This window comes from Cygnus atratus, chromosome 26 (assembly GCF_013377495.2).
Source record: "Cygnus atratus isolate AKBS03 ecotype Queensland, Australia chromosome 26, CAtr_DNAZoo_HiC_assembly, whole genome shotgun sequence".
Classification (NCBI taxonomy): domain Eukaryota; kingdom Metazoa; phylum Chordata; class Aves; order Anseriformes; family Anatidae; genus Cygnus; species Cygnus atratus.
The window spans coordinates 1,103,822-1,122,978 of record NC_066387.1 but is presented as its reverse complement, the minus strand read 5'-3'; the positions used below and the strand labels follow the sequence as shown (position 1 = coordinate 1,122,978).

The 19,157-nt window shown below is 72.4% G+C and overlaps 1 protein-coding gene across 1 annotated transcript; it reads right to left on the bottom strand.

The window, feature by feature from the left end:
- Positions 1–2,959: 2,959 nt before the first annotated feature.
- On the bottom strand, positions 2,960–15,492 carry KCNN1 (potassium calcium-activated channel subfamily N member 1). The gene is given in 16 exon segments (XM_050715684.1): positions 2,960–3,232; positions 3,320–3,389; positions 3,672–3,680; positions 4,170–4,297; positions 4,386–4,496; positions 4,577–4,718; positions 6,382–6,390; positions 6,871–7,289; positions 7,374–7,469; positions 7,576–7,721; positions 7,724–7,964; positions 9,333–9,454; positions 13,590–13,778; positions 13,781–13,838; positions 13,841–13,853; positions 15,440–15,492. Coding segments are annotated over 16 exon segments (2,079 nt in total).
- Positions 15,493–19,157: the final 3,665 nt, after the last annotated feature.

The window sequence follows — 19,157 nt, the reverse complement described above, 5'->3', positions numbered from 1 at the left end:
ACGGGTGCCTGGGACCCCCCCCCAGCTCTTTGAGGGCAGGGAAGCTCGCAACCCCCCCGGCGCGGCTCTGAGCGCACGAATCCTGACCCCCTACTCACCCTCTTCTTCCTCAGGACCTCGCGCCAGACGCGGGCCACCCTGCTCTCATCCTGCGGGGCGAAAAGACACAGCCCAACATCCCCAGCCCCGCCGGCACAGCCCGGTGCTGAGCCCTGCCCGCTCGTGACACCCGTGGGACACCCACCGTCCCGCCGAGCGCATGCCGGGGCAGGCGGCGCGCGGCGGCCTCCAGCTCCCCGAGCCTCCGCCGTGCCTCCCGCACCTCGCCCAGCAGCTCCCGGTACTCGGCGTGCTGGTCGCTGAACACAGCCCGGTATTCCTCCCGCTGCCGCCCGCTCCGGATCGCCGGGTACTTTCTGTATGGCCACGGGGGGTTACAAGGCTCAGGGGGGTCCCCGCTCTCAGCTGGAAGCACAGCAGTGCCCCAGCACGGAGGCACAGGGGGGCTCCGGACCCCCAGGGACCCCATCCCGTGGCTGTCCTCTGCCTTGGGGTCACTTACACCACGTAGTCTGGGACAGTGCAGGGCCGCGGCACGAGCCCGGGGGGGATGGAGCCGGTCAAGGCCCCCAGCCTCTCGCCCCCCTCGGTGAAGGCGCTGGTGGCTGTGGCCCTCCCCAGAGGTCTCCCCGGGGGTCCCACCTCATCCTCAAAGGTGATGCGCTTGGCTCGGGCCGGCGGAGGCTTCAAGACACAAAGAGGAAGCGGGGCGGGGGGGGGGGGTTGCATGAGAAGCTTGCCGCGGGCTGCCCCCCCAGCTTCCCGGTGACAAAGGGACTCACGGGAGCCTCCCGACGCCTCTGGGCCACCTCGTGCCTCCACATCTTGAGGGCCACGAGGCTGCCGGCCAGGTAGAGCAGCGCCGTGAGGAAGAGGAAGATGAGAGCGGCTGCCTGCCCCCCGGCCAGGCGGCAGAAGGCGGCGAGGAGGGGGCCGCCGGCCAGGGGGGAGTAGCAGAGCCCCCCCAGGGTGACGGTGTGGATGTACGCCGCCGCCGCCGCCAGGTACAGCAGGAACATGAGGCCGTTGAGGCCGGACTCGGTGGGAGGCCACCAGGGTGCCTCCAGGAGGACGCTGCGGTAATAAGTGGTGGCCCCCAGCCCCAGCAGCACGGCCGTCAGCAGCCAGGCCAGGCTGGCCACCACCAGCACGAAGGGGGTCAGCGGCCCCCCGTAGCCGCCCCCCAGGACTCCCCCGAGGAGCAGCTCGCTGCCGTAGCCCCCGTAGTCCCGCTGGATGTAGGCGCAGACGCAGGCGAAGACCATCCCGCCGCACAGCAGCTCCAGCCCCCCCAGCACCCGCAGCAGCCCCGGCCACGACTTCATGTGGGCGAAGCGGAGCGCGGCTGCATCCTGCCCGGCCGCGCCATCCCCGAGCCCCCTCTCCCCCCCGGGGCAGGCGGGCTCGGCCATCGGCCCCCGGAGGTTTTTTGGGGAGGGGGCTCCCCTGGATGTGTCTGGTGGTGGCTCCGCTTCACCGGCTGCGGGCTGAGCCCAGCTGGGGGAGAAGCACCGGGGCGGGAGCGAGCCCCCAGCGTGGGGACCCCCGGTCCCGGTCCCAGCCCTGGTCGCGTGCCTCAGTTTCCCCCCGCAGGGCACCAACGCAGCCTGGCTCCCAGCCGCCTCCCCGCACGCCGCTCACCGGGGATTTACGAGAGGTGGGGGACGCAGCAGGGGGCTGCGGGGGTGTCACCAGGTCCCTGCTGCCACCTGCACGGCAGGATGCGGCCCCAGGGTGCAGCCAGGCAGCCGCTACCTGCCGCCGATAGGCACGGGCGGTTAAACATTAACGCGTACGCGCTGCCCGGAAGCGCAGCGTGGGGCCCCGCGTGGGCAGGATCGGGCCCCCACCCGCCGGGGCTCCAGCACCGCCTCCACCCAGCACCCCGCTGAGGGCCGCATCCTGCCCCGGCACTGGTTTGGGCTTCGCAAAGCGATGGGGAGCCCGGGGAGCCCAGCACCGGGAGGGATGCTCTGAGCCCCCCGGCACCCCCCTCCAAGTGAGCAGCCTCCACCCGCTGCCACAGCCCCCCCAGTGTGCTGAGCAGGGGGCTGCAAAGACCCCCCCCAGGGCAAGCATCCCACCCCATCCCACCCCACCCTGTCCCCCCCAGCGGGTTCTGGCCCCGGTGCCACGAGCAGAGAGCGATGCATCCAGTTCAGCCTCCTTTAATGTGCGCCTCAGCCCCCCCCGTGCCGAGGGTCCAGCCGGGGCAGGGGGGGCAGGACTGGATCCGGCCCCCGGGGTGGGGTGGGGGCAACTCAGGGCCCTGCGGAGCAGCTTCGCCCCTGTCCCGGCTCGCAGGGGACTGAGTTTTGCCCCCCAGGAACCTCACAGCACTTTACAAGGGTCAGCACCGCCCCCCCCTTCCCCCCCCCCCCATTTTACAGATGGGGAAACTGAGGCACGGAGAGGTGACGTGACTTCGTGTGGCCGGGCTGGGGACGGAGCCCCCCACCCCTCACCCCCAACCCCTCACCCTGGGGGCTCAGCCCTGCTTTTGCCCTGGGGGGGCTGCCCCCCACCCTGCCTGGCTCCCCACCCCCGGCCCCATCCTTGACCCCCCCAACCCACAGCAGGGGGACAGACCCCTGGACCCCCCCAAACCTCAGGGCTCCCCCTCTCTTCCCCCCCCTCCCTTTTCTCCCCTCCACCCCAGGACCCCCTCGGGCTGTTTGTGTGTGTCCCCCCCCCTTCCAAAGCCCTCCCCTGGCCTGGGGGAGCACGGGACCACCTGGGGGGGGCCGGGGATGTGGTGGTGGTGGGGGGGGCTCCAGCCTCACGCCAGCACAGTGAACGCAGGAAGTTTATAGAGGGCTTTACAGAACAAAGCTACTGAAATCAGCCACACGATGGCCAGACATAAAAGGGGCCCCCCCGCTGCCCCCCCCCCCCCCCGTCACCCGCTGTCCGAGGAGGTGTGGGGGGCGGTGGAAGGGGACCTGCGGCGCCGGGCGGGGGTGCAGGGGGCCGTGGCGGAGCAGAGGCGGGGGGCCCAGCTCCCCAGCAGCTCGCGCTGCTGCTGCCCGATGGCTTGGCTGACGAGCCCCGGCAGCGCCAGCAGGCTCAGCCCCAGCGCCTCCAGCTTGCTCTCCAGGGCGCCGATGCGCTTCTCCAGGTCCTCGTTGCGCTCCTGCAGCTCCGACACCATGTCGTACATGATGTTCTGGGTCTGCCGGGAAAGGCGGGAAAGGTCAGCACCCTGCCCCCCCCACGCCGTGTCCCCCTCTCCAGCATCCCCCCCGCCGGCAGGGCTCACCTTCGCCAGGTCCACCAGCGTGTTCGCCTGGTCGTTCAGCTTGCGCTGCTCCATCTTCACGCTCCTCAACCTGCCGGGGGAATCGGGAGCGGGGACGGCTCAGCGGCACCCCGCGGGGTCCTCCCCGGCGCCCCGGCATGCACTCGGGGGGGGTCGCACGCTCCTGGGGGGCTCCCACATTCCTGGGGAGCTCCCACATTCCCGCATGGCCCGGCGCTGCCCCGGACCCTCCCGAAGAAGAGACAGCCCCGGCCGGGGGGGGCTGCGCTGCCATGCCACCCGCCCCCCCTCCCCATTTTGCAGCACCGAGCCCATGCACACGGACAGGCACGGAGGAGCCGGGCAGACTTACTTCTGGGCTCTGCAGGGACGGGGCAGAACAGAGACAAAACACAACAGCAGGTTTAATACCACCACCAAGAGCGCACGGGGACGACAGCGGCTCCCCCCGGCCCCCCCCACCCCTCCGCTTCCCCCCCGAAGCAGGAGGCACCAGGGGCTCGATGCGGGTGAAGCCGGACAGCAGACACGGTGACACCAAGCCGTGCCATTGCGTACCCCCAGGTCACCCCAGCACTGTCCCCGATGCCACCAGGGTCCCCACCCGCTGGGAAAACATCCCCCCAGGACAAGACTGCCAGGGAAATCAGGATGCCAGCCCAGGGACGCGGGCATTTGGGGTAGAACTGGCAGAAATCGGGGGCCAGAACAGAAGAAGGGGTCATTTCCACGGCCACCCAGGCTGGCGGTGCCACAACGGTGGCACGGCCGGGGACGTCCCGGCGGCGTTTGGGCAGCTCTGCCCGCGCCCGGGCGCCGCGTAGGAAGCAGGTAAAGGTTTGGCACTTACTGATGGATGGCTTGGAGGAACTTACGCTGGTGTTTCCGAACTTTGGCATGGTCGATCTTCTTCACCAGCTTGGTGTGTTTGTAGATGAGCCACGTTTCCCTGAGTACGTTGGCAGCAGCATTTTTCACCTGAAGGCAACCAAACACCGGGGGTCGGGGACGGAGGCAGCCGGACGCCGCCGGAGGGGATGAAGTGAGGAGCTGGAGGGGCCCTTACCCGCTTTGTTAGCTGCGTATCCATCATGAAATTGTGCACGTGTTTCTCCGCTTTGGTGAGCTCTAGCTTTCTGGCAACGACGGCGACGACCAGAGCCGTGCAGCCGGCACCCTGCGGGCACAGCACCGGGGTGAGGGCACCGGCGCTTGCGGGCGCTCGCAGCCCTCCCCGGGGACCCCCAGCAGGCTCACCATGATGCCAGTGAGCAGACACACGCCCTTCCCGCAGTAGGTGTGCGGCACCATGTCCCCGTAGCCGATGGAGAGGAAGGTGATGGAGATCAGCCACATCGCCCCCAGGAAGTTGCTGGTCACCTCCTGCTTGTCGTGGTACCTGCCCGGAGCCAAGCGCAGCGCCCGTCAGCCGCGGGGTCCCGCGCCGTGGGCTTGGCCACGCAATGTGCAGCCGCTTCCCCGTGCCGTGGCTGCAGCCAGGGGAGTGCCCGAGCTCCCGGCCGTGCCGCAGGGGTCCCCAAGAAGAGGCACCGGGGTTCCAGCTTGCCCCCGGGCTTGGGCCGGGCACCCACAGCGCTGGAGACCAAAGCGTCCCGTGGAGAGGGGACAGGAGGGTGGCGGAGCTGCGCCCACCCAGGGCTGTGCCGGGAGTGGGGGGGACGACAAATCCCCACCCTCCTCAAGCTGCCCTCGACGATCTCAAAGCACAGGACACGGGTGTCACCGCAAGGCCCCCAGGAGGGGACGTTTCTCTGCAGAGCTGGGGACGATTGCACAGTGTCCACACTGGGGACGCCGGCTGGAGCAGGGCACCCCTCACCCCACGAGGCCACCCCAGCAGGGACCGAGCTGGAATCGCAGCAGGGACGCCGTGCTTTGAGATCTCGTGGCCGGCACCGAAGCCACGAACGCCTGCGGCCGTGCCCCCCGCACACAGCCCCGCCGCTCGCGGGGACACCGGGACGAGCCGGGGCGGCCAAGCCGGGCAGCGGGGAGCATGCGGGGAGCAGCGGGGAGCGCGAACGCCCGGGGGGCGGAGGCGAGGCAAGGGAAGGGGCCGATCGCAGCAAGCCGGGGCGGACTCAAAGCGTGCGGCGAGGAATTTAGGATTGCTGCGTCCCTCCGCCTGTGCCCCCCCCCCCCCCCCACCCCTCCCCAGGCGCAGCCTGCAAAGTTTGGGCTTGGAACCTCAGCCGGCACCGGGGGATGCGGTGGGGCGACGCCGTGGGGTGACGCACCCCAGGGGAGGCTGGCGCTGGGGTGCACGGGGGTGCCAGGCACGGCCGGGCTCAGCCGGTCCCCAAAAGCGCCGAGAGCCCGAGGACTTTGCCCCACGGTGCTGCCCGCCGGTGCTGCAGCGCTGCCCGCTGTTCCTCTGCCCCCTCTTCTTCCCCTTCCCCTGCTCCACCCCGAGGAGCATCCCCGGGACTCCCCCAGCGCGCCCGAACCACGTGCATCGAGGAGGGGAAACGCCGAGCGACGGGAACGCTCGGAGCCGCGCGAAAGCCCTTTGGAGACGCTTCAGCCCCCATCCGGAAATAAAAAGGGTCCCGGGGCTCCCTCCCGGCTGCTTTGGCTCGGCTCAGCTTTGTTTATCACTCCAGGAACAAAAACGGGAGCCCTGGGGCCACCCCAGGGACCCGCTGGGGGGGTCTGCAGCAAACCCGCCCCCAAAAATCTGGGGCAGAAGGGGGTTGCCCTGCACCCCCATCCCCACGGGACCCCCCCAGGCGTTCAAAGCGTGGCTGCAGCCAGCCCTGGGCACCGCATCCACCCTAGCTGGGGGCACGGGGTGGGGGTGGGGGGGCAACGAGCAGCTGCTGAGGTTCCAAGTGGAAAAGGCTCCGGCCCCTTTCCAGCTCCGTGGGATTTTTGTTCTGGCTCAGGTGCCCCCTCCCGTACCTCCCCCCCCCAACCCGCCGGCTGCAGCTAATCCTAAATTCTGAGTAGCACAAGCCTGGGGGGGTGGGGGGGGGGTGGGGGGGCAGTGAGGGGGGAACGTCCCGTGCAGGACGCGGCTCTCGGTTCCTGGGGTGACTCACAGTTTGTCCCTGCCAGCAGCAGAGCGGTCAGAGAGGGAAAACAAGAGCAGTTAATGCGCGGTCCCGGGGCGAGGAGAAGCGGCCGAGGAAGGCGAGCGCAGGGACGGGCGAGCGCAGCCCAGCCCCGGCCGGGCGCAGCTGAGGAGCACGTGCCACATCCCAGCCCCGAGACCCCCGCCCCATTGCTGGTGTTGGGGTCGCGCAGCATCCCACGGGGACGCGTGGGGACGGCGTCCTCCCCGCCGGGGCTCCGGCATCCTCCTGGCAAACAACCGCGGCTCCGGCAAAGCACCACGGCCACCTCCCACCGCACCCGGGCACGAGGATCCGGCGAAGACATCCAGGGACCTCTTCTCCGGGTGCTCCCCCCATAGCCCCCCAGGTGGGCTCCGTGCGTCCTCAGCTGCGCCCCGGCCCCGCGCCCTCCCCGAGAGCCCACCCCCCCCCCCCGCCACGGGCAGCGCCCGGCCCCGCGCCGCCCCCCCTTACCTCTCGCAGACGCGGACGGTCCAGGCGGCGATGATCCAGGAGGAGATGCTGAAGACCAGCAGCACGGTGCCGGGGCAGATGGTCATGAGGGTCTTCATGACGAAGCGGGTGTTGAAGTTGATCTTGTTGAGGGCGCCGATGCTGCGGGAGGAGGCGTCGGTGAAGAGCTTGCTGTGCAGCAGCATGACGCGCCCGATCAGGTAGAGCCGCAGGAACATGGGGATGGAGAGGATGATGTCCACGTCGGCGTCGGCCACCGAGGCGGCGTAGGTGAAGGCGAGCCGCGCCGTCCAGGTGAACAGGTACTGCCCGGGGATGGGGTGGATGGCGCAGACGACCAGCTCCAGGGCGATGAAGAAGATGCGCTCGTAGGTCATGGCGATGCGCCAGTCGTCCGCGCCGTTGTCCACCATGAAGAGCTGCGGGGAGCGGGGCGCTGGGCGGTGGCACGGGGGGGGGGCGGCGAGACCCCCACCGCTCACCCACCCGTGGGTGCCCCTCACCTGGATCTCCCTGGCGTGGTACATGACGATGAGCCCCAGGAGGATGACGGTGGAGAGGCTGATAAGGCATTTCAGTGCAAACGAGTACGAGGACTCCTGCGAGGGCAGCGAGCGGCCGTGAGCCCCGCGGCGCACGGGGACGGCGCGGACGCCCCCGACCCCATCCCCGCCGCGCCCTCACACACACACACCCCCCCCCCACCTTGGTGTAGACCCCCCAGGACAGCTCCGTCTCCGTGACCATGACGACGATGCCGAACATGCCGAAAATGAGGGCGTAGTCGCTGAGCCGCTTGCGCTTCTCGAAGAGGGCGCGCCGGTGGCCCAGCTTGTAGCCGATGTTCTGGTGCGCCGCGGCCCCCGCGCCTCGACCGCATCGTGACCGGGGGCCGGGGGCTGCTCGGGCCGGGAGACCACCACCACCTCCAGGCCGGGGGGGCGGCGGGGCCGCAGGGGCTGGGTCTCGCCCTCCAGGGGGTGCAGGGTGCGGGGCGAGGCGTTCAGGACCCCCCCATTGGAGCGGCAGCCGCTCATGGCTGTGGCGAGCTGGGGGCCGGGCGATGCCGCATGGCTCAGCGGCGCGGGGGGCACCTGGGGATGGGGGGGGGGGGGGGGGGGAGAGAAGGCACCGGTTGGGGCACCGAGCTGCGCCCCCCTCCCCGCCGCCGGTACCGGCCGCCACCTGCCCCGCACGTGGGGGCTCATCCACGATGCCCACCCCCCGCCCCGCTCCTAAAAACCGCGCCCCCCCCGCACCGCGCGCGCCTGCACCGAGCGCGTCCCCCCCCCGCGCCGCCGTCGCCATCCCGGGGGCAGCGGCACCGGGGGCCGGCCGGTTACCGGCGGGGGGTGGGGGGGCACCGGAACGGCTCGGCCCCGGTTACCGGGAGCGGGCTCAGCAACCCCCCCCTCCCTCCCCCCGCTGCCCCCCACCTGCCGCCGGTGACCGGAGCCCGAGCTCGACCCGGGGCCGCGCCGCAGCCGCCGCAGCCCGGTTCGGCCCCGGGGGCGCGCGGCGGCGGCGGGACCGGAGAGCCCGGGGCGGGGCGACCCGAGCGAGGTTGCTGATTGGCTGGGGGAGGCCACGCCCCCCTCGTGACGTCGCCCTCCACGCCCCGCCCACCCCCGTGCGCCGGCTCCGCCCCCCCCCCCCTCCCTCCTCAGGAGCCCCCTCCTCTCCCCGGGCCCCCTCCCGAAGTCCCCCGGAGAGCCCCGGGCGCCCCCAGAGCCCCCCCACGGGGAACCCCCCCCACGGGGAACCCCCCCCACGGGGGACCCCCCACAGGGGATCCCCCACCTGCACCCCCCCTGCACGCTGCTGCCATCCTCCCGCCCCTCCGTACCCCTTGCTGTCACCCCCCCATGCCCCCCAACTCCCCAGGCACCCCCCCAACTCCCCAGGCACCCCCCCATCACCCCATCACTCCCCATCACCCCCCACTCCCACCACCACCCCACGCACCCCCCCCATCACCCCACGCCTCCCCATCACTCTGTGCACTCCCCCAGACCCCACGCACGCCCCCACCCCTCCATCACAGCCCCCCCACCCCCCCGAGCACCCCCCGTCAGGCTCCATCCCCCCCCCCCAACGTGCAGCCTCCAGCCCCCTCCGTGACAACCCCCGCGCACCCCCTGAGCACCCCCCCCATGCCCCCCAACCCCTCAGCCTCCACCCTCATTCACCTGCACCCCAAAACCCATCCCCAAGCACCCCCCCCACCCCATGCGCCCCCCCAGCACCCCATTTCCAGCACCTCCTTCCCACCACCCCCATGCACCCTTCCTCCACCACCCCCCTTCATCACCCCCCCATGCACCCTCTCCCTCACCCCCATGCACCCCCCCCATCACCCCCCTGCATCCCCCCCCCCCCCCCCACGCCCCTGGGACCCCCCCGGCCCCGCAGCAGCCCCCTGCACCCCAGCCCCGCCGCCCTGGCACCCCGCACCCCCGTACCTGCTCGCGCTCCCCGCCGCTGGCGGGGGGGGGCCTCGGGGCGCTAGGGGCTATGGGAGCGGGGCTGGGGCTTGGCACGGGGGGGGTCCGGGGGGCCGGGTGCCATGGGCTTCCCTCCACGCCTGGCCGGGGAGGAGAGGTGGCATTAGCGGGGTGGCGTGAGCCCCCCCCCCCCCCCCGGTGCATGGGGAGGTTTGGGGGGACCCTCGGAGCCACCCCCCCCCTAGCCTGGGGCCTTGCCCCATGCGCGCTGGCATTGCAGCACCGAGCCCCCCCACCCCACCCCGCGGCAGCCACGGCCGTGTTTTTCGGGTCTGTTTTTTGGATGTCGTTTTGTCACCAGATTGGAAAAGGGGAAAATAGGGCAGGACGCGGGGACGGGGGGTGCTCGGCCCCACCCTGGGGGCTGCAGGCTGAGCCCCCCCACCCTGCGCCTTCGTAGCGGGGCCAGAGCCGCGCCGCCTGCCTGCACCGGGGGGGTGACAGAGCCCAAGAGGCCCCCCCCCCCCGGGCCCCGCTGCACGGGCCTGGCCCTGTCGAGCTGATGCAAAACCCCACTGCACAAACAGCCCCGGCGCAGCCCCCAGCACGCACGGCTCCATTGCACCGACGGCCCCGCTGCATGAGCAGCCCTTGTGCACGCACGACCCCGCTGCACCAAGAGCCCTGTCGCACAACCAGCCCCGCTGCACGAACGTCCCGGCGGCCTGAACGTCCCCACTGCGCCACCAGCCCCGCCGCGTGAATGTCTCCGGTGCACGAGCAGCCCCGTTGCACAAACAGCCCCCCCCCCCCCCCCCCCCGCACAAACGTCCCCTTTGCACAAACAGCACCGTTGCACCAACTGTCCCATTGCACAAGCAGTCCCACTGCACAAATGCCCCCGTTGCACAAACGTCCCCATTGCACAAACGTCCCCACTGCACACATGCCCCCGTTGCACAAACAGCCCCCTTGCATGGAAGCCCCCCAGCACAATTGTCCCTGTTGCACAAACAGCCCCATTGCACCAACAGCCCCGTTGCACAAACGGCCCCCTTGCACAAGCGGCCCCATTGCAGCCAGCACAGCCCCCCCCCCCCAGCACAAACAGCCCCGCTGCACGAGGGGCCCCACGGTGCAAACACCCCGGTGCCGGCAGCACTGTCCCCGTCAGCTGGTGCTCGCCTCCTCCTGCCTCAAGCACCGCAGGCCCCCGTGGGCACCACGAGCCCCCAGCGCAGCCCCTGGGCACTGGCTGCAGGGCCCTGGAAGGGGAAAATCCAGGGGGATCCCCCTCCTCCCCCCACAGCAGCACCCCGGGGGCAGCAGCTCCCCAGATTTAAGGCCCCCCCCCACGCACCCCGGTGCCGCCGCAGCCCCAACAACCGGCCTCGTCGGCCCCGTCGCAAACGCGGCCACCGTGCTCGCGGCTCTCCCGGTGCGCGGGGACACCCAGCAAGGTGCTGCCAGCACCCGTCTGTGGCCGAGGGGACCCTTTTGTGTCCCCGCAGGGGGACACCCACAGCCGGGGACGCTGCTTCCCGGCTACCTACGGGGTGCAAAGGCTGCTCGGCTGACGGCAGGGCTCCGGCGGCCAGCTGCTCCGCGGTGCGCGAATGGGGCCACTGGCTCCCCTCCAGAGGCAGATCATTTTCTCGCCGTTCTGCCAAATTTATTGCAGGAAAATGGGCTCCGATTTCTTTTTAATACTCGGTTGGGGAGCAAACGCCGGAGCGGGCGGCGCGGAGGGGAAGCTGAGCCCCCGGCGGAGCCGCGAGGGCAGAGCGCTCGCCCCACGGCACCGCAAACTTTGCGGGTCCGGAATCGGGTCAGAAAAGTGCCCCGAGAGCCCTCGGGGACGGCTCGCGGTAAATATTTTATTAACCAGCACGCCGTGGCCGTTTCGCTAACAGCTTATATTGATGGCAAGGCAAATAGGCCTTATTAAATCTTTCGCCCCGGCAGACATCAATGCGAATCTCTCCGTCGGCGAGATGCGCCTGGGCCGCGAGGGCGGATGAAAGCTCCCGGTGCTGGCCAGGGAACGCCGCGAGCTCCTGGGGTGTCCCTGTCCCTGTCCCTGTCCCTGTCCCTGTCCCTGTCCCCATGCTGCTGCAGCCTTGGGGTGCTTGGGCATGCAGGATGCGGGTGCTGAGCTCACGGCTCCAGCGTGGGGACAGGGACCCCGCAGGTCCCCCCCCCCAGGTCCATCTCGGTTACGTGCCAGCTGACGGATGTCCTTGAGCACCGGCCCCGAGTGTCCCCGTGTCGGCAGCGCGGCGATGCGGCGGGACCCCCCCGCTGCAGCCCCCCCCGTGCCACCAGGGTGACCCCGGCCCAAGTGGACAGCGCTGGGAGCAGGGACAAGAATCGTTCCCCCAGCAAGAGGAGGGGGAACGTGCCCCAGGTGGGCATGGAGACATCACAGGCTTCAAACGGGGGGGGGCCAGGCGAGGATAGGGGGGGGTCCCCGTGTGGCACCCGCCTGCAGGAGGGTCCCCGGTGCAGCTGGCAGGGAGGGGGGGGGGGGGCCGCACGCTGGCCCCAAGCGCCGCAGCGAAGGGCTGCACCAAGCTGCAGCACCAAGCTTCACCCGGCCCCGCCGCCCCCTCCCTGCCTCCCCCAGGGGCTGCGGGGTCCCCCCCTCGCCCCCGCCACGGGGAACAACGGGGACGGGGCCAAGCAGGGCCCGGAGAGGACCCTGGAGGGGACGGAACCGGGGTCTCATCGCCGGCAGCCCCCTCACCCCTGCACCGAGCAGGGGAGGGGGGGGGCCGTGGTTTAACCCCACCGAGCGGGGTTGCAGAGCGCCCCGGTGCCCTGGGGACCGTCCCGTCCCTGTCGTGTCCCCGCGGGTGCCAGCAGGACCCCGCTCTCCCCCCGTGCCCCGGAGCAGCGCTGCTGCCTGGGAGCAACTGCAGAGGAGGGTGCAGCTAAAAATAGAGGCGGGCGGCCGAAAGGCTCCCTCCCGGCTGGTGATTTATTTATCACCCGCTCGCTAATTCCTGCCTGGGAATCACGGTGCTTGGGGGGGGGGGTGGAAGGGGGGGTGGGGGGGAGGGAGGAATTTGGGGGTGCAGAGGCCGTGCCCGCAGCCTGGCGCCCGCAGCCCGGCAGGTCCCGCTGGGGGAAGAAGGATGGGGACACCCCGCGGGGCCGAGCCATATGTCCGGGGCTGGGGAGCATCTGGCAGTGCCGGCAAGAGCCCCCGGCCCCCGCAAACACCGGCACAGGGCAGGGTGGGGGGTGCTGAGCCTGCTTTGGGGGACGTGGGACTGACCCCCCCCCCCCCCCCCCCCCCCCCAGGCTGGCAGAGCCACCAGCACGAGCACCCCAGGAGAGCTGGGACGGTGGCACCGTGGGACCCCGGGCACCCCGAGTGCCAACGGGAAGAGCCTGGAGCCGGGTTGGTTTTACCCGAGTCAGGATGCGACCCGTGCCCCCCAACCCATGGGGCTGGTGGGGGGGGGTGCGAGGATTCCCGTGGGCCTGAAGGCGCGAGGAAGGAGTGGGAAAAGGCAGGAGGGGTGGCACGGGGACGGGCAGGGACACCCGAACCGCCCCGGGCAGAGCCCAGCCCCGCTGCCATGCAGGGAATCCCCGGCTGGTCCCTGGGGCTCCCTGAGAAGGTCGAGGGACGCAGAGGGAAGGGAGCAGAGGGAAGGGAGCAGAGGGAAGGGACACGGAGGGAAGGGAGCAGAGGGAAGGGACACGGAGGGAAGGGAGCAGAGGGAAGGGAGCAGAGGGAAGGGACGCAGAGGGAAGGGAGCAGAGGGAAGGGAGCAGAGGGAAGGGAGCAGAGGGAAGGGACGCAGAGGGAAGGGACACGGAGGGAAGGGAGCAGAGGGAAGGGACGCAGAGGGAAGGGAGCAGAGGGAAGGGACACGGAGGGAAGGGAGCAGAGGGAAGGGAGCAGAGGGAAGGGAGCGGAGGGAAGGGAGCAGAGGGAAGGGACGCAGAGGGAAGCCCTCCTGCGCACCAAGGAGCCCTAGAACTGCAGCTGGATCAGGCCCTGGAGGGACATCGGGGACAGCAGGGACAGCCCCAGCTGTGCCATCCCCAGGGATGGAAGCCCCCGCCAACCCAAGGAGGACGTCCCCATCCCTCCCACCCCAAATGGGACCCCGGTGCTGCCACCCCAGCACCCTGCCACCCCCACCCCAGCGTCCCTGCGGGGACGGGCGCCTCCTGTCCCCACCCCAAAATGTCCCCAGCCCTCCCACGATGGGGCAGAGCCACCGGGGGAGTGGGGAGCCACGGCCGGGGACGCCCTACCTGTGCCAGGCCGAGGGGGTGGCCGGGGTCCCCGCGCCCCTCCGCCGCCACCACCGCCGTCCCCAGACAAAGCCACCGTGCCGGGCTCGCCCGCCGCCTCCCCCATGCGGCTCGGCTCAGCCGAAGGACAAAGCCGCCGCGCCTGGCTGCCCTCGCCGGGTCGCGCACGGACCCCCTGCCCCGGGGGGGGGGGGGTCTGGGGGCCCCCCCGGGTGTCCCTGCTGCCCTCGGTGGGTGGGGGGTCCCCCCAAACCTTGCCAGCACCTTCGCAGAGCGGGGGGTCTCCCCAGCTATGGGGAGGCGATGAGGGCAGGGGGCACGGTGTCCCCGCAGCCCCCCCCGCCCGTGCGTGGTCCCAAGGTCACGGGGAAGGGCGGAGAGGGGTGGGGGGGGGGGGGCCCCCGTTGCGCACCTGCGGCCTCGGTGGGTGCCCGGCGGCACGGCCAGGCCAGCGCAGGGCACCAGCCCCGCGGGACCCCGCGCGTTGACCCCGGACTTTGAGATGGCAAACACTGCGCACGGCCCCGGGGACACGGCTGGGGGCAGCCCCAGCACCCTGCACGACCCCCCCACCCCCCCCTCCCGGCCCACCGGCCCCGGGGCCTCGCCAAAGGAGGCTCCTCGAGGCTCGCAGCCGGAGCCACGCCATGGGCACGGTCACGGGATCCTGCCGGGGGGGAGCACCGGGGGTGTCCCCCAGCCCTTCACCCCCTCCCAGCCTCGTGGCTTCAGTCCCTGCGGCCACGGAGCCCCCAAAATTGGGGCTTGCCCGGAGCTGCCGGCGTCCCCGGCGTCCCCAATCCCCCTGGGGACACGGGGATGCCCCGCTATGGCGGGGGGAATCCCTCCCCGGGGTCCCCTATTCCACGAACAGCAGCGGGATGGGCTCCCCCCCCCCCCCCCGCCCCCGGCAGCCCCCCCAACGCCCCCCGCTCACCTGCTACGGCCCCACAGGACGGGGGGCGCAGGGACGGGCGGGGGGCGCGGGGGCCGCTCTGCGCGCCGCAGCTGCAGCCACCCCGGGTGCCTGCGGGAGCGGCGGCGGCGCGGGGTGGGGGGGGGGACCAGGGGCTTCCCCGCCCTACACCCCCGCATCTCCCCCCCCCCCCCCCGCCCCCCACGGCCCCACCACGGCGGATGGTGACCTTGAGGCCGCGGCGCTGGCGGAGGAGGATATTTTTAGCCGGGCAGAGTCACTCCCATCGCATCCTCATTGTCAGCGCCGGGGGGCTGCCTCCCGCACCCCGCTGCCCAAATCCGAACATATCCACCCCCCCCTCCCCCCCCCCCCCCCCCCCCCCGACACAAATGGGGGCTGCGTGGTGCAGGGTGGGAGAGAGCAGAGGAGGCAGAAGGGGCCCCGCTTGCCCCCGCCCCACAAAGCCTGGCGTTGGGGTGCCCTCGGGGCAGCCCCCCGCGGCATCCCCGTCCCCTTCCCGCGGAGCAGTGCCACCCCCGGGCACCCCCCCCGGAGCCCCCTCCGCAGCCCGGTGGCACCCGCGGGTCCCCGGGAGCCAGGGGATTCCCAGGAGCTGGGGGTTCCCCCACGCCTGGGAGTCCTCAGGGACCGGGGGAGTCCCCGGTGCTGGAGCAGCCCTAGGAGCTGGGGGGGGGCCCAGAAGCCGGGAGGGTCCCCAGGAGCCAGAGGGTCCCCGGTGCCAGCGGGTCCCCGGTGCCAGCGGGGTCCCCGAGTGCTGGCACGTCCCCGAGGCGGGGGGTTCCCCAGGATCGGGCGGCTCCCAGCACTGCTGGGTGTCAGAGCCGGGGGGTTCCCCAGTACCGGGGGGTCCCCAGTGCCGGGGGGGTGCCCCCCCCCACCGCCCCCCCCCCACCTCTAACCGAGCACCCACCTGCGGGCAGACCCCGGCCTCCGCTCCCCTCGAGCGCCGCCGCCGGTGACCATGGCCCGGGGCTGGCACGTGCCGGTGCGGCGGCGAGCCCGGGCTTCGAGGCGACCTCGGCGGCCGAGCCGGGGGTCGGGGGCGGCGGGGGGCTTCGGTTCGGTCCCCTCGGCACCGCTCCGCACCTCGGCAGCCCCGGCGCGGGGGGGGTGAGGGGGGGGGGGGTGGGCGGCGGGCGACGCGGTGCTGCGCGGTGCTGCGCGGCGCGGTGCTGTTCCGCTCACACGCGCAGCCGCGCGCTCCCGCCGCCCGGGGCCTCCGCAGCTATTGTCTGCGGCTAAACCCGGCTCCCCCCCGTTTTAATTGTCACATCTGCGGGCACGGGGGCCGAGCACCCACCTCCCGCTGTCGTCGTCGTCCTTCCCCCCCGTCCCCCGTCCCCCCCCCCCCCGATGCCCAGCACCATCCTGCCCTGGGCAGCGTGAGGCCGGAGCCGCGATGGCCCCGAGCCAGCCGCGGTGCTCCCGGTGTCCCCCGGCTGCACCCAAAGGGTCCCCGCTGCACGAGCAGCACCCAAGGGTGGCACGGGGACGCCGGGGGCGCCGCCCTGGGGTGTCCCCCTGCTCCCCTTCCCCACCCCTACGGCGCTGGGGGGGGGGGGGGGGGGTGCGGGGGGGTCCCCAAAACCCAGGGGATCCCCGGGAGTTCCCAGTGCCGGCGGGGAACCGGGAGCAGGAGGCTCCCCAGGGGGTTTCGGGGTGCCCCCAGCACCGGGATCGGGGTGCGCCGTGCTGCAGCTGGGCGGGGGGGGGGGCACGGCCGCCTGCAGCCCCCCCCCCCCGCTCCCTTTGTGAGGGGAGAGCTGCCCGCAGCAGCGGGTGCGCGTGTTTGCACGCTCGCTGCACCGGGGCGGGTGTGCAAAGCCTTTGTGCGCGGGGCGAGGGGCCTGGGGCTGGGCACGGAACAAAGCGGGGGGGGGGTGGGGGGAGGACACACACACGCACGGGGGGGGGGGCGTGCAAGGGAGCAGACGCACGGATCTGGGCGTGCAAGGGGCGTGCAAGGGGGGCGCGCGCAGTGCTCGCGCAGGGAGGGGGCAGCGCGGAGGGGCGCGCGCCCAGCTCCGTGCTGCAGTGTGCGGGGGGGGGACAGGCACGGGGGGGGGGGGGGGGGCCGGGGGCTGCGTGGTGCAGGGGCGGTGCGGGGTGTGGGGGGGGGGGGCTGCGGGGTGAGATGGGGGGGCTGCGGGGGGCGCGCACGGTGCGGGGGGGGGGGCTTGGTGCAGGGCGAGCAGTGCGCGGGGAGGGGCTGCGGGGGGGGGATGCCGGGTGCCGGGGGGGGGGAATGCCGGGGGGGGGGGGATGCCCGGTGCCGGGGGGGGCCGCGGGGGGGGGATGCCCGGTGCCGGGCCTGCGCGGCTGCGCGGGGGCTCCGAGGATGCGGCGGCCGTGTGATCGCTGCCCCCCCCCCCCGCGGGTTCCCCCGCCCCCGTTGCCATGACAGCGCCCCCCCCCGCAGAGGGATGCTTTTTTTTTGGGGGGGGGGGGGGGCAGAAAGGGAGGGGGAATCCCCGGGGGGGGCGGGGCGGGGAATCCCTCCCCTCTGCGCTCCGCCCCGCCCGCAGCGGGAACCCCCCCGCTTTCAAGGGCGGGGGGGGCACAGAACCGGGAACCCCCCCCTCCGATTGGGGGGGGGGGCTGGGGGGGCTGTTCACCCGTTAACCCCTTCAGTGCCCGCAGGATCCCATCTTGCCGGGGGGGGGGGAATAATCCCCAGCCCCCCCCCTCCATCTGGGGATCCCCCCCCCCCCGCACTGGGGGGGTCCCGTTTTGCAGGACGGGGTCCCCCCTATTCACCCCGCCCTTGGAATGGGGGGGGGGGTCTTTGCACTGGGGAGGGGGGGGCAGCCCCCCCGTTGGCCCCAAAGGACGGGGGGGGTCCCCATGGCACTGCAGTGGGGGGGGGGGGGGGGGGGGCACCGCGACCACAGCCCCGCAAATCCGCAGTGCAGCGAGGAAGAGGAGGAGGAGGAAGCAGCGGAAGGGGGCGAAGGCGGGAGGGGGGGGGCACCGCCAGCCCCCCCCCCCCCCCCGGGGACCCCACCAGAGGGATGTGAGGGCCGGGGGGCTCGGTGTGGCTGGGGGGGGGGGGCCCGGGGAGGGGGGGGAAGCACTCACTTGGGCTCCTTCCTCTGGCACCGAGGCAGCGGCGAGAGCGCGGTGAGGGCAGGGCCCCCCCCAAGGCTGCTGGGGGGGGGGGGGGGCACGAAGCGGGGCCCCCCCCGCAGGGAGGCTCCGAGCTCGGCTCGTGGCAGCCCCAGGCCCGAGCGTGGCTCCAGGAACAAAGCTGGCGGGGGGGGGGGGGGGGGGGGGGGGGGGGGGGCAGGAAAATCCCCCCCCCAGCGCCCCGGCAGCGGGGTGAAGCGGCAGCAGCCCGGGGAAACTGGGCTGAATTCGGGCATTTTTTTGTACCGGGCAGAGCCCCGCTCTCCCCCCCCCCCCCCCCAAGACAACGACCCCCGAACGCAGCCCCGGCGGGATTTGGAAGGGCCCCATCCAGGGCTGGAGCGGGTGGAAGCCTCCCCCAGCCCCAAAATGACCAGCCCCCCCCCCCCCCCGGCCCCATTTTCCCCCCATTTCACTCCTCTCGCAGCCCACCCGGTTTGGGTTTTTTGGTTTTTTTTTTGCTCGTTTTTTTTTGTTTTTTTTTTTTTTAATCGGATTCAAACACCGCAAAACTTCTCACGGCGGGGACACGCCGCGTGCGCTCCTCCCTGCCTCCGCCAGCCGTAGGGAAGGTGGGGGGGGGGGGGACCCGGACCCGCTTCCACCTCCCCTCTGCAAAAAAAAAAAAAAGCGGGGGTGCCGAGGGTTTGGGGGGGCCCCAGCACCGTGCCGCGGGCGCTGGGCTCCAGCTTTTGCTCCGACCCCTTCGCTACCACAGCGCAAAACGCCTTCACGTGAGGTGCTGCAGCCCTGCCGCCCGCTCCCAGGAGACCCTCGGGCTGGGGGGCAAAGGCAGCCCGGGGCTGGGGCCCGCGGGTGTTGTACCGTCAGAAGAAAACCCAGCGCCCCCCCCAAGGCACCCCCCCCCCCCCCCCAGCACCCCGGGAAGACGTCAGCCTGGCGGCCCCGCTCCCGCACGGGCGCCGAAGGCGATGGAGCTGCCGCCTCGTGAAGGGTTCAGGCCTTGAAAAGGGGCCCGGAGGTGGTAACGGGGAGAGGGAGAAGAGGGACAGGCGCTGCCCGCTCCCAGCACCGGGCAGGAGTCGTCCCGGGCTCCGCAGGGAGCTCGCTGCCTTCTCCCACCAACAAACCTGGGGGGCTGGGGGGGGGGTTCCAGCCGGTGGGGGGGGGGGGGGCACGCAGCCAGGTTGGTGCTTCAGGGCAGAGGAGGGGGAGAGGTGCTGAGCTGCGCCTCGCGGCCCCTTCCGCGGGCCCTGGGGCCCTTCCATGCCCGAGCCGGGGAGCAGGCAGGGGAGGAAGCAGCGGGAGAAGCAGCAGCTTCACTTCTTGGGGGGGCAGTTCTTGGGTTGCGCCCCCCCCCCCAAGGCCCCCTCCCGGCCCAGCAGCGGTGCACGGGGCTCTGGGCTCCCCGCGGGGGCACGGCGAAGCTAGCGGGGAAGTCACACGCCAAGTCCGGCGCTCGTGTCCCACGCAGGCAGGGCAGGAACCTCGCCGGGCTCGCGTCTCCCACGTGCCCTCGCTGAGGGAAGGCAGCTCACCCT